Source organism: Eutrema salsugineum, unplaced genomic scaffold, assembly GCF_000478725.1.
Source record: "Eutrema salsugineum unplaced genomic scaffold, Eutsalg1_0 scaffold_10, whole genome shotgun sequence".
NCBI classification, from domain to species: Eukaryota; Viridiplantae; Streptophyta; class Magnoliopsida; order Brassicales; family Brassicaceae; genus Eutrema; species Eutrema salsugineum.
In genome coordinates this window covers 6680709-6694325 of record NW_006256908.1, presented here as the reverse complement: position 1 = coordinate 6694325, position 13617 = coordinate 6680709, and the positions used below count along the sequence as shown (strand labels likewise).

At 34.7% G+C, this 13617-nt stretch overlaps 3 protein-coding genes and 1 non-coding gene across 4 annotated transcripts; 1 reads left to right on the top strand and 3 right to left on the bottom strand.

Moving 5' to 3' along the window:
• Positions 1–1559: 1559 nt before the first annotated feature.
• Positions 1560–3483, bottom strand: LOC18028094 (uncharacterized protein C24B11.05). Its single transcript, XM_006410286.2, has 8 exons — positions 3304–3483; positions 3150–3215; positions 2963–3060; positions 2828–2865; positions 2633–2720; positions 2296–2511; positions 2131–2196; positions 1560–2045 (listed from the first exon to the last, which is right to left on the bottom strand). The coding sequence occupies exons 1-8, from the start codon at positions 3335–3337 to the stop codon at positions 1863–1865; spliced, it is 789 nt and encodes a 262-aa protein (XP_006410349.1). The 5' UTR covers positions 3338–3483; the 3' UTR covers positions 1560–1862.
• A 2710-nt stretch (positions 3484–6193) lies between these two features.
• LOC18028093 (heat shock 70 kDa protein 8) lies at positions 6194–8593 on the top strand. The gene is made up of 2 exons (XM_006410285.2): positions 6194–6363; positions 6711–8593. Exon 2 carries the CDS (start codon positions 6716–6718, stop codon positions 8405–8407), a length of 1692 nt encoding a protein of 563 aa, XP_006410348.1. The 5' UTR covers positions 6194–6363; positions 6711–6715; the 3' UTR covers positions 8408–8593.
• A 104-nt stretch (positions 8594–8697) lies between these two features.
• On the bottom strand, positions 8698–8771 carry TRNAN-GUU. The gene has a single exon. It is a non-coding gene; the product is annotated as a tRNA-Asn (tRNA).
• A 2011-nt stretch (positions 8772–10782) lies between these two features.
• On the bottom strand, positions 10783–11742 carry LOC18028092 (transcription repressor OFP16). The gene has a single exon (XM_006410284.2). It carries the CDS (start codon positions 11716–11718, stop codon positions 10975–10977), a length of 744 nt encoding a protein of 247 aa, XP_006410347.1. The 5' UTR covers positions 11719–11742; the 3' UTR covers positions 10783–10974.
• Between the last annotated feature and the right edge of the window lie 1875 nt (positions 11743–13617).

The window sequence follows — 13617 nt, the reverse complement described above, 5'->3', positions numbered from 1 at the left end:
AAATCCACATTAAACATATGCTTTCACCAAGTCAATTCCACAAAACATATTTCTTTAGTTTTCACATGTATGTAGATGAATTTTTTTTTAAGTATGTTAAGTAAGATCCGACCCGAAGAAATCGTCAAAATCTTGAAAAGGATCCAACCCGAATAAATCACCAATATCATAAAAATAATCCTCCACGTGCCGATTGGAGAACCCGAAAGTTGAACTAAAGCCGGTAGAGAAATAGTCTTCAACGGAAATCTCAGACAAATCAAAATCACCACCTAAAAAACGAAGTATTGGCGGAAAAATCATCTCCAGCATAGCGGCAAAATGATTTTCTAGTCCGGTCGGCGAAATAAAGCTGATGGACAAAAAAACTGTACATAAGTTGTACAAAGTCTTTGTCACTACCTTGAATTAATCTCCAAATCATGTTCAAAGAAGTTATTTTTAATCATCAATTGAGAACTGGGTAGATAATATATGTGAAATATAAAATTGTAGGAACTAAAATAATAAACTGGAAAAATTATTAAAATTATTTATAAATACATAATTTTAAAAATTGAAATGCAAATAAAAATTTAAAAATCTCTGAGATTTGAATAGTGAAACCTTACTATTCAAAACCTTAAATTTTGAGGTTTTGAAGTATCACTTGTAAACTTGTAGTGAATAAAACCTCAAATTTAAATTTATAGAATATCTCTTGAAGATGTGGAATATGTTTAGATTGGATCATTAATTCAGCACAAAAAAAAAAAAAGAAATCCAGATGCAACAAAAAAAATAACTCTAGGATAAATATTTCTTCCTTATTGTCCAGAAGGCAGCAATGGTATAGTTTCTACAACACATAACAACACAAATAAACCCACCCATAGATTCGAAATCAACCAGACAAAATATAGAAACAGATACTGAAGCTGAGCTTAGAGATTAGAGATAATCAAATCCAGAGGGACATGATCAGATATCTGACCTGCATGGCTGCATCATAGACCAGGGATTAATAGTGTACGCTGTTTCAATTGTTCTTTCTTTCTTTAAATGTTAATACTTAATACAAACACTGAGCATGGAGGAACATGAGATGTTTTAATTTCTACAGGGAAGATGTTATTGTTATATCGTGTAGATTACCTCTATTTCGAACCCATAATGTGAAGCAACTCTCTTTACAAATTTTCCAAACGTAGCCCGATCGACATTTCTTAAGGGCTAAGGAGAAACAAGAAAATATATTGTGATATCCGAGTTGCGAAACTGTGTGACAAGTCCAATGCTTGCATTTTTGAGTCTATTTTATTCCATTTTCGTAGTAAGAGAATTAATAAAAACGTTTATCGGAGAAATTAAAAATAATAAACACGCACGTCAATTCGGATTTTTCATCAATGTTTCAGTCTTTGTAATGGATTTCTAGGTGAATAAATATATTAAACGGTTATGAATTTGATTATTACTATGCTTTTTAGAAAGTTGAATTTAACTATATAATTTAAATTGATAATTATCTTCCACATATTATGCAAACTATATATATAATAGAAGTTTATAGAATTATAAATCTCAAGAGTTCGCATGTTTTGAAAATTATTCAAACTATTTTTACAATATTATACATAATACATATGACAGGAAAAACAAAGAAAGGACATACACATCTTATTGAAATCATCGTCATCATACATTTGGTATTTCATTGCGTATTCACATTTGGGTGTCCACATGGGATGAATGTCATCATATATCCACCATCCACTATTATTTTTATTCACATGCATCATCGAGATTTGACGCCATCTGTACAATCTCAACCACTAAACGTTAAAAAATATCCAACGGTCATGATTCGCCGACACGATACATCACGCACCGACGGCTGTGATTGAAGCCATTGCTTCCAGCTCACTCTTGCTCCGTCTGACACTTTCACCGCCGACGTCAAATCCGGTCGTAGTCGTCGTCCAAATCTCCGGCACCGCCGTAGCTATCTCAGCTACTGTCTCCACCGCGAAATCAGCCTCTTTCGTCTTTTCTGATCTCCCCACCTTTTTAACCAAAAACAAAAAAAAATGAATTCACATAGAAATCAAATATCGGAAAAAAAATTGTAAATAGATTTAAGAAAATTACCAGGATTGTGCGAAGCCCGACAGATTTACCCGCGGTAATATTGTGGATATTATCATCCGAAAATATCTATTTTGAATGTAAGAAAAAAATTTATAATTCGTAATTGTAATAATTTCCAAGATTAAAAAAAAAAGATAATAAGGGAAATATAAATATGAATATTACCGTGCGGCGAGGGTCAATGTTGGCGACACGAATGCAAATATCCATTGCGGTCAACGAAGGCTTGAGGACGACGGGATGCTCATCGGGTCGGGTTGTTTTTGACCCGAATAAATTCGGGTTCATTGTCTCGAAACAAATCATCTCTTCGAAACAATCTTCTAAACCCAACTTCTCCAGAACCTTCATCGCATGGTCCCTGTCCGAATTCGTAAAAATCTGAAGTCCCAAGAAAACACAAAATAATGATCATTAAATCATTTGTATTTTTAGAAAGAAAAGAAAAACATTTAATCATGTTTGGTGATAAATTAATAAAAAACCAAAAGACTAAACCTACAATTTTTCTCTGTTTGATTTTGTTCAGAAGGTTTCGTAGTTTGCTGTTTGGTTGGATGGAACCGTACGGCAATCTTCCGTGCACGAAACTGCAAACAAATTTCCAACAAAATATAATCTTTAGAAAAACAAACATTTCCATGGGAATATAATTATATATGTTGACGTAAGATGTTTTTTTTTTCCTTTTTTTTACCTGTGATATTCATCAGGATGAACATCATGACCTAAGGCCTACAAGAATTTATAAGAAAATAATAAGTTATATAAACCCCTGAAATAATGAACTAATAATTGTTTAAAATACACGAATTTGGAGAAGTGAAATTACCCTGAGACCAGCGAGAGTGCTTCCATAAGTCTTGAAGAGTTCGACCCTTAGACTTGAAGCTTTACTCTCCGGGAATCCAAATTTCTCCACTAGAAAATCTGCCCAGCAAATATAATTGATCGAAATGTTTTTAAATCAGTAAACAAAAAAAAGTATTATAATTTTCTTATTTTATTCAGTTACCGACCGTCGATATTTTTCTTGACAGCTGGCGCTATTCCGGTTTTGAGAGGGTATAATGTGTCATCCAAATCTGATCACAAGAACGATACCAAGTATGAGGAAAGAAAAAAAAAATGGAAAAGAATTAATATAGAATAGTAAATGCATTTTAAGCTTACCGAAAATGAGGCAATTGATAGGAGAGAAATCCATTACAAGAAATTAAGTTAGCAACAATACTGTTTTAAATATTTTAGAAAATGGAGGAAATAAGAAACAAAGAAGAGGCATGAAGAAAGGGAGAGGTTGGATGGTATTTATAGGAAAGCTGAGTCGTCTTTTTATTTTTATTTGTTCTCATTTTTCCACTCATATTTTTTTTTTTAATGTTTTGTCTTACATTTTTATAATCATGGATACTGACTGCTGACTCATGGTCCAAATCCTTTTCGTCCGTCTATTTTATCTACACACACTTTCTTAATATGTTACATTGAATATATATGTTTTTATGTTAATCGAATCATATTATATCTTGATTCTCTTGTCACAATCGTAATCGTATTGATTACACAATGTAAAATCATTTTCTTTATTTATATTTCTAAGAGTTTCAAAACCTTACGGAGTTACGGGATTGATATTTTTTTTTCAATAATGGGTTTAAATGTTTTAATTAACTGACTCTGAAATATCTGAACGGTAGATCGTAGTCTTGTATATAAAAAAAGCTATGAGTTTTAGATTTTTATAAATATGAAAACCAATCATCTGTTGCATTTTGGTTGTTAAGAATAATCGCAGAAAGTTATAAAATTAATTAATTAAATCAGAGTAAATGAAAACGAATTGAATAGTTTCTTTCCTATCTCATATCTTAGAGATATTTAAAGTTCTTACACACATAAATTATTTAAGTGGTTGGTTTTTTAAATTGAAAATTATTTATCATCTATCCAAACATAATTCAATCAATGATTAAACAAGCAAAGTAAAAATTAATAATCCAATTTTTTTGAAAAAAAAGTTGCAGATAAATCAAAAATAACATATAATTTTAGACAAAATTTTAAAGTTAATATTATTTATCATGCAACATAGAAATTAACGTATTGTATACATGTGGTTGTGTTATCATTATGTTTTACATGATCAAGTGTCGTAACTTTTAACATCTATGCTTAAATGAGTACGTTTCTTCTTCTTGTATATATAGAACCAAAGAATTGTTCCTCCGGAATCATATTACATCTCAGCTGCTAGCACAAGGCCGATGTGCCAAATATAGACGGTTCATGTCCTGTTGAATAGATTGGTGTCGTTTACAAAATGATGGAATGCCACGTACGTGAATGTTGAATCACCATAAATTATCAATAATGTTCCAAATAAGCTTTTCGGAATTGGTGAAGAAGTGAAGATGATGATGGACTTTCAAGTGTAGTAAACATTTGTTTTGTATACGAGAAATTATATTTCTTACAGTTTTTTTTTAGGTTTTCTTATCTCAAAATTCATGTTATCTCTAGTGTTAATTCAAATGCTGGTTGTTTGATTCTAACGTTAACTTTCTTTCTTATGATTTTTAGACTACACGTCGTTATAATCTACTAATATATTGATAAAAGTTTAAAATAAAAAGTCAATCATATCATGTTTAAAATAAAACAACATTGCCTACAAGAGGACCTTTTTATATAAATAAGATGTCACTCGCAGAAGCTTCGACACACAAAACACATGTTTTTTAATGGAAAACAACAAATATCTCCTCCTATTACGCGTTGATAGTACTATTTTTACGTGTAGCCCACCCTTACTTTACTAGATGGTTGGAGAATGAAGATTATGAGATAAGTTCACCTAATGTCCAAGAACATTTTATTAAAAGCCATAAATGGATTTAAAAGCATAAATTAAATGAACCGGAATTTGTATTAGTGACGAACTTTGCGCATGAACGTCCAAACTTGATTTCCATATGGGAAGATGCCTACGATTCAACTCTTCTCGATTTTTTTTTTAAACCAAAAGACAAATTTTTTAAACAAATAGCATGTGAATCCCTTATCATCAGTTGATCACCTTCAAAACCCCCCCCATAATGTATGAGTTTGCATAAAAGAAATTATCTAAAACAAAATAATGTATATCGCTGATGGGGATTATGTTTGATTTATTAAGATATTCATCTTGTTAATTGATATAATTTGTTTTAAGTGGACCTGTCCCAAACATCCTTTTCCCATCAAGAGACGTCACCAATGAGTCGTGTTATTGGTTGGACACTTATTTTTGTCCAACCTCATCTTCTCTATCGTGATAGATTCGAATGTGATACTATCTATTCTTTTGCAATTATCATAAAATTACACAAACCAACTATTGGAGCCAGAGAAGAATAGCCATAGCTATATGCGTCTTATATCAAAATTTAGAAAATGCAGAAAAAAAACTAAACCAAAAATTTACAAACGAACTCTTAATCAGAATACCTTTAATGGTTATAATTGTATATTTGTATAGTTTGTATGGTGTTAAGTAATTTGCTTTAAGGTTGTGTGTTCGAGAGCAAAGATAGTTTCTTAAAATATATATATATATATTAAAACGATATCATTTTGGACAGCTGAGTTTTTTTTTTAAAAAGTCGATTAAATCATATAATATAGTAAACTGATGTGCTACATGTTAACTATGTCAATTAATCATTGACGGAAAATTCATATTGTTTACAGTTTTGATGATATTAACCGTATTTTAAGATTTCATGTAAAAATTTCAAATTATTAAATAGTTCATGTAAGTTTTAGCATGGATCAAAAGTTAATATATATGGATTAAAAGCTCTAACACGTTCATAGGAGAATAGTCAGTTTTCTCCTATTAACAAACAAAAAAAAAAGTATAGACTGAATATTTATCCATCAGTTGGGCCAAAAATTTGCTCTAGACCCATCTGCTACATCGACCCATAAAGTTAAATGAGCCCATTTTGAACAATAGATAAATCTCGATTTTTGTGTGTATTTTTAGGTCGGCAAATTAATTTCGCAAGAAACAGTGAGAATCAAAAAAAAAAAAGGAACTCCCTCCTCTTCTCGAGCAAACTCTAGAAGTTGTTCAATCCTCAATTCTTCATCTCTCGCACCTTCTAAACTCTCTCTACTTCTTCTCCCTCTCGACAACTTTCTAATCCAGCTACAGCTACAAACACAAAGATCTCTCCTTTATTTCAGGTTTGTTGTTTCTGTGTCCTCTTCGATCAAGCTTAGCACACTTCGTTTGATTTTCAATTTATTTTCCCACTGGGTTTTGTTGCTAAGTTTCGATTTTCTCGAATCTCTCAGACACTTGAAAATAAATTTCAGTTTGTGTTGGAAATTGGAATTGTTTCTGTTCTGACTGAGTACGCTTTAAAATGTTTTGAGTAATCAAAAGGAAAACAAGATTAGGGGTAATTTTCACTAATCATTGATGCAAAATGGTAGAATAATTGATTGTATTGAAACTCTGGTAGAGTAATTCGTTCGATTTTGAGTTAAATCTCTATGTTCAAACATGGTAACCTTGTTATCTGAAACAGGGAAAATGGCAGAACCAGCTTACACGGTTGCCTCGGACAGCGAAAACACAGGAGAAGAGAAATCATCATCATCTCCTTCACTACCCGAAATAGCAGTTGGAATCGATATTGGTACATCCCAATGCAGCATAGCAGTTTGGAACGGCTCTCAAGTTCACATCTTGAGGAACACAAGAAACCAGAAACTAATCAAATCATTCGTCACTTTCAAAGACGAAGTCCCTGCAGGAGGTGTGAGCAACCAGCTCTCACACGAGCAAGAAATGCTAACCGGAGCAGCCATCTTCAACATGAAACGTCTCATCGGCCGTGTAGACACAGACCCTGTGGTTCACGCCAGCAAAAACCTTCCTTTTTTTGTTCAAACGCTAGACATTGGAGTCAGGCCGTTCATCGCTGCGTTGGTGAACAATGCTTGGAGATCCACAACTCCAGAGGAAGTTCTTGCGATATTTCTTGTGGAGTTGCGTCTAATGGCTGAAACTCAGCTGAAACGTGCCGTGAGAAACGTTGTTCTCACGGTTCCTGTTTCTTTCTCCAGGTTTCAGCTCACAAGGATGGAGAGAGCTTGTGCTATGGCTGGACTTCATGTTCTTCGTTTGATGCCTGAACCAACCGCAATCGCGTTGCTTTACGCGCAGCAGCAGCAGATGACTACGCATGAGAATATGGGAAGTGGAAGCGAGAGGCTTGCGGTTATATTCAACATCGGTGCTGGTTATTGTGACGTTGCGGTTACAGCGACTGCTGGTGGCGTTTCGCAGATCAAATCCTTGGCGGGAAACGCCATTGGAGGAGAAGACATTCTGCAGAACACAATGCGCTATATCGCTCCTCCGAACAAAGAAGCTTCAGGGTTGCTCCGTGTAGCGACGCAGGACGCTATACACAGGCTGTCTAGTCAAGAAAACGTCCAAATCGAAGTGGATTTGGGAGACGGCGACATGGTTTCCAAGGTTCTTGATAGGTTGGAGTTTGAAGAAGTGAACGAGAAGGTGTTTCAAGAATGCGAGAGGCTTGTTGTGCAGTGTCTGCGAGATGCGAGAGTGGAGAGTGGTGATATCGACGATGTGATTATGGTGGGAGGGTGTTCTTGCATCCCGAAAGTAAGAGCCATTCTCAAGAACGTATGCAAGAAAGATGAGATTTACAAAGACGTGAATCCTTTAGAAGCTGCGGTGAGAGGTGCAGCTTTGGAAGGTGCTGTGACTTCAGGGATTCACGATCCGTTTGGGAGCTTAGATCTCTTGACTATACAAGCCACGGCTCTTGCGGTTGGTGTAAGAGCTAACGGAAACAAGTTCGTACCAGTGATTCCACGCAACACGATGGTTCCTGCGAGGAAAGACCTCTTCTTCACGACGGTTCATGATGACCAGAAGGAAGCTTTGATCGTTGTGTGTGAAGGAGAAGGAGAGACTGTTGAAGAGAATCATCTTCTTGGATTTTTCAAGATCGTTGGGATTCCTCCATCGCAGAAAGGTGTTCCGGAGATTAATGTTTGTATGGACATTGATGCGTCGAATGCTTTGCGTGTTTTTGCAGCTGTGTTGATGCCTGGCTCGAAAAGCCCTGTGGTTCCTGTGGTTGAAGTGAGGATGCCGACGGTTGATGATGGACATGGTTGGTGTGCTCAAGCTTTGAATGTGAAGTATGGATCTACTCTTGATTTGATTACTCTCCAGAGGAAGATGTAAGGTTTTGAATAAAAAATCGGTTGGTGATAGTTTTTAGAATGATGAGATGTGAGAGTCTGTTTGATATTATGATCTTTTAGAGGAGAGTTTGTATAGTTTGTGTGTTGGGTGTGTTGTATTTAAGTTGTAAACAATGTTCATATGTGTAATGAAGTAATACTGTTCTTGTAGAATAACATTCTTTCTTTTGAGCTTTTGATATTTTGTGTTGCAAGATTTTTAGAGACCAAAATGAAATTTAAGAGACTCACAATTATCAAGCTTAACTACGTAAAGGAATTAGAAAAAATCGCTAGAAGGAGGGGTCGAACCTCCGACCTTGTGGTTAACAGCCACACGCTCTAACCAACTGAGCTATTCCAGCTTAGCTGTCGTAAATTTCACGATGAGAAATTTTATAAATAAAACTACTTTGTTTACTTTTCTATGTATCAAATTATTTTTTTTTTCTGAGTTTCATTTAGTAAGTAGGAGAAGTCCAAATGTTTGTATGAGTTTCAAACTTTTTTTCTTTGTTCTGTCTCGATTTTGATCCCATATCTTGTGATTGACCAACATTTAGGTAGGTGTAGAGAACTTTATGTTGTTGGAGTCAAAAGTTTGTATAAATTTTGCCAACAAATCAGGGATTCATATCTAAATTTTACAGACTACTGTACATTTGATCCAAACTTGCTCTCACTCTCTCTCTCATCACACATACATATACATATAGTGACAGAGACTATTATTAGCAAACAAATTAAAAGAACGTAAGTTTACATGTTGACCTATCAACCAAGTGGTTGGGCAGAATTGGAGACAAGGGGCAGAAAACCAGGCACCTATTACCAACTCGAAAAGTATACTTAATATTGCTTATTATTATACAAGTTTTGAGTCCTTAACTTATGCAAATAATAGTTATTTCAAATCCTCCCCCCCCCCCCCAAAAAAAAGAATATTTAGTTGTTTCATATGGTGATTTAATTAAACCTACTTAAAAACAAATTTAACATTATCGTCAAATTTAACTGCAATTAATAAACCCATATGCACATTATTACAAGCATGAGATGAGATGAGAAACAAAAATCCTATTTCGTGCCGATAATTCAAAGTGTTAACAAATAAGAATTATTTAGACATGTATATATGGTTTTCCGGCATTTGTTCACGTATATTCAAGTTTATCATATTGTACTAATTCTTTTAAATTGTGTTTGGTTTCACAAAATAGTCGCAATTGAGAGGGTCTAGAGGCTAGTTCTATTTCTTGAGTGAATAAGACAAAATGTATAGTCTTATTTTTACCTAAACCAACTAACTATTCATATATACTTTTGATTATTAATTAGACCCTTATATAATTATAAATTGCTAATCATAGTTCTATAATTTATTTAGGTCGAGTGGACCTTCCAACATCCGTCTCTTAGGATTCTCAATTATTTTGTTTTGTCTCACCTTGTGTTATGTGTTAAATCTAATGGAAAGAAGCAAAAAAAAAAAGCAAAACCACATTGTGAATACATTTTGGTTAATATTAATTAAAGCAAAATCTTACTTTATAGCATTCGAAAAAACATGACCTATTTTTCTCTTTACTAAAGTGTGGAATCATAGTAATATTCAAAAACAGAATCCATGCCTTGATACTATATAAACAACTAGAGAGTTAATCGATGCCTCAAGCTTTGAGCTTTGGTGGTACTTTGCTGTAGCTACTCAACCCTATTCTTCATTGACCAAGCCAAGCTCATTTTTAACTCTTCGAATAAAGTTTTTTGGACGTATTTACATTTGTTAATTCATAAGTTAAACTATGACTAGAATTATATATTTTTAATTTCGTTTGGATTTGGAGCTTCCCGCAAACTGACTAACTCCGAACAAGTTTTGTCCATATCATTATTAGAAATCTGCTACCAATTCAAATGCTCCGGTCTGCCAATAATTATGTTAAACAACAAAAATAGATGCTTTGATTCTTCTTTTCTAAAAAAAAATAGTGCGGTCTCAATTAACAATTTTCTCTTTCACTCTCTAACAATTTAAACGTCTTTTTAATTTCTTCTCCTGATTTTGACAACAAAATATCTAACCTCATATTATCCAACCAAATATATAAGTTATATCTCATATTTATTCAATCCTTTTCATCATTCAATTTTTTGTTGGTTTTAAATTTTAATTCAACTAATTCAAAACAAGATATATATTATTATTAAAAAAAAAACTAAAGCAATATTTTTGTTGTTGTTCAAATTAAGGCTTAACCCTAAAACAGTATGCACATGACTCCTGAAATAATGCTTGAAAAAACATGTCATTACACAATAACTACATTTGATCAAACGATTGTAATGCTAAGCATATTATTAACCTCTGTTACGGAGTTGAAGATTTTTAATTAAGATTAAAAAAAAGGGATAAAATTGTCAGTAGTTCTTCTAAATTGCTTAACTACTCTTCCTTGAAGACATTGATATGGAAAAAAGAAAAAAAAAAGTTAGGTTCTCTTAATTAATAATCACGTGGGGCATTCATTACACTGGACGTTCTTTCTCATCCCGGCGGCCACCACGTCAGCATATTCGACGTTCTTCCGACAAGAGCGAGACAAGAATGTCGGAGAAAGCTCTAATAACAAACTTGTGTGTGTCGGTTGGATTCAACGAGAGATAACTGAGAAGCAGCTCGTTCAAGAAATCGTACCCGTCGTCGTCGTCGTCGTCGGGATGGCTAAGTTCTCCGTCGACAATGGCGGCATCAATCATCTCCTGCATTGATCGCCGGAAGTCAGTCAACGGATCCGGTGAGTACACGTGTTGCTTCACGGCTGTTCCTCCGCTTAGAAGCCTCGTGGTATTATTATTATTCACGGACGTAGCGTCGTAGTTCTTCTTCTTTTTTCTACTTGTAGTGGCATTCTCGTAATTATCAGATAGTTCTCTTGACCGGGTTTCGGGTGAGTCGGTGATTGCATTGGATCGGCCAGGGGAAGAGAAGAAGAAGCGACGGGAAGCGAAAGCGGCGGATAAAATGTCGTGATTTTCGGATTCAGTTGATGACGTGGCGGTGGAGGAAGAGGTGGTTGCGGTGGTGGTGGTGGAGGAGGAAGGTAAGTCAGCGACACGGTGGTTGCGGTTGTTGTCGTCGTCGTCGTCGTGGTAGAGGAGGTTGAAGTTGTTGATGAGAACGATGGAGGGACGGCTTGGATCTTCTTCGTCGGCGGCGGCGGCGGAGGGAGGAAGGCACGGCGAAGAATAGCATTTGGTGAGATTTGACGGGAAGCAAAGATGGAGGCTTTTCCACAAGATTTTTGGCATTTTTTTTTTCAGAGAATAAATGTTTTAGAGCATATTGGATTTGTTGGCTTATTTTGCAGCTTATATATTATCCACGACCATAATGTCTCACATTACGTTTATGATAAGGGTATTTATGTATTTTACAAATTTCATTGATTGATTAAGTGAGTTACTTAAGAAGTCTCACATTTTCAAGAATCTTCATGCAGCTACCAAGAGTCTGAATGTTGACTATGTTCACCAATCAATCACCACATGCACTTGTGTTGCGAGTTGCAAAACATATTACTAACTGCGTATAGTAATTTTACGTGATCCTTAATTTACATGTGTACTGATGAAAAGTTTATATGTGAGGTAGATTGATTAGAAGAAAAGCAATATGGATCAATCATTTATATACCCTAAATGGTGTTGTACGTTCGAGTGAATGCGAAGGCCAGATATTTTACTTTTTAGGTTTTTCCCTTGCTTTTTTGGTTTTATACTTTCAAGTTTTTGTATTTATTTACTTTCTTTCTGGACTCTGACATACAAAGCTGCATTTAACATGGGGAGCTATTTTCTTTCTTTATTCGTGAATCGTGAGATTTGTTTTATTATTGTTGGTTTATTCGTTTAAGCATATTACAAAAATTGCAAAACATGAATGAAGAATGATTGTCCTTTGCAATTACAGAAGAAAAAAGCTCACGAGGAGGAAAAATTCACCACCTTTGGTCCACTCATCATGACGTAAATTCCAAAAGATGTTAGTTCTAAGTACTCCTACTACCCCTAGTGTGGTCCTGATTTCGGTCCACCGGTCCGATCCACAAGGTCAAGTCGAGTTTTCGCTGGTCCGACCAACCAGATCAATGGGGTCGTGTAGAAATAAAATTAAAAAATCCTAAAAATGATTATCTATCAGTGACTAATTAATTATCACTAAGCCTGCCCTTTTATATGTTGATGGGGATTGCTATTTTGAGGTCGGATCGGGTATGAATAACTCGTATATTCAAACTCTCATTGGATGAAATCAAAGTAAAGGTCATATATAATTCAGAATTTCAGATAATTTTGATATATTGTTAGGGATAATTTTACGAGAAAAATAACTTTTGATGCTTATTAAGTGTTAGGGATAATTTGGATATATGTTTACTTATCCGCTGAAAAATGATACAGAGAGACTTAGAATTTTAGATTGGTTACAGGTAAAATCGAATGACTCTGAGCCGAAATGCACAGCTTGGCTAGATAATCTTGCCGAGGATGGACCGGTGGTACCACATTGCGTAGTTATCCGGCACCAGAAAAGATTCGAACTCATCTTTCCTACGGATAAAATTAGTTTATGTGGGCCACAACAAAAATAATAATAATTATAGCGCTCATATTTGTTGTTACCTCAAAGCTATTATTGACAACCACAAAAAAAACGGCGAGTGATGGATCATCGCATAGAATTAGAAGTGTCTTGGTTATCTTATGGTAACTTGTAGAATGTTTGTTATGCATTGAGACAATTATGCACATATCATGTTGGTTTATGGATAAACAACTTTGCCCCACAAATTGATGTTCTTTATATTTCTTAGACTGGAATTTTGAGACAAGTTTCCTCTATTTTGCTTTCCATTTTTTTTTCTTTTTCCTGGGGTAATCAGTTTGCACAATTATAATAGTTGCAAATGACCAGTTTAGTTCAGCTCGTCATTATTGGACCCAGACTTTGCCCAATCCTAACTTAGCCTCCATTTTTAGGGTTCGGGTCTGATTTGATCGGGATTATGGCAAGTCTAAACCTTGATTTTCTTGGTTTCATGCACAATAAAATATCTTGAGTTATGAATGTAATGTAAGGTTGTTCTTAGTTAAGCGTCTCTCTCTTAAGTACCTCTATCTATTGGGTGTTGTTAAAGGGACATGGGA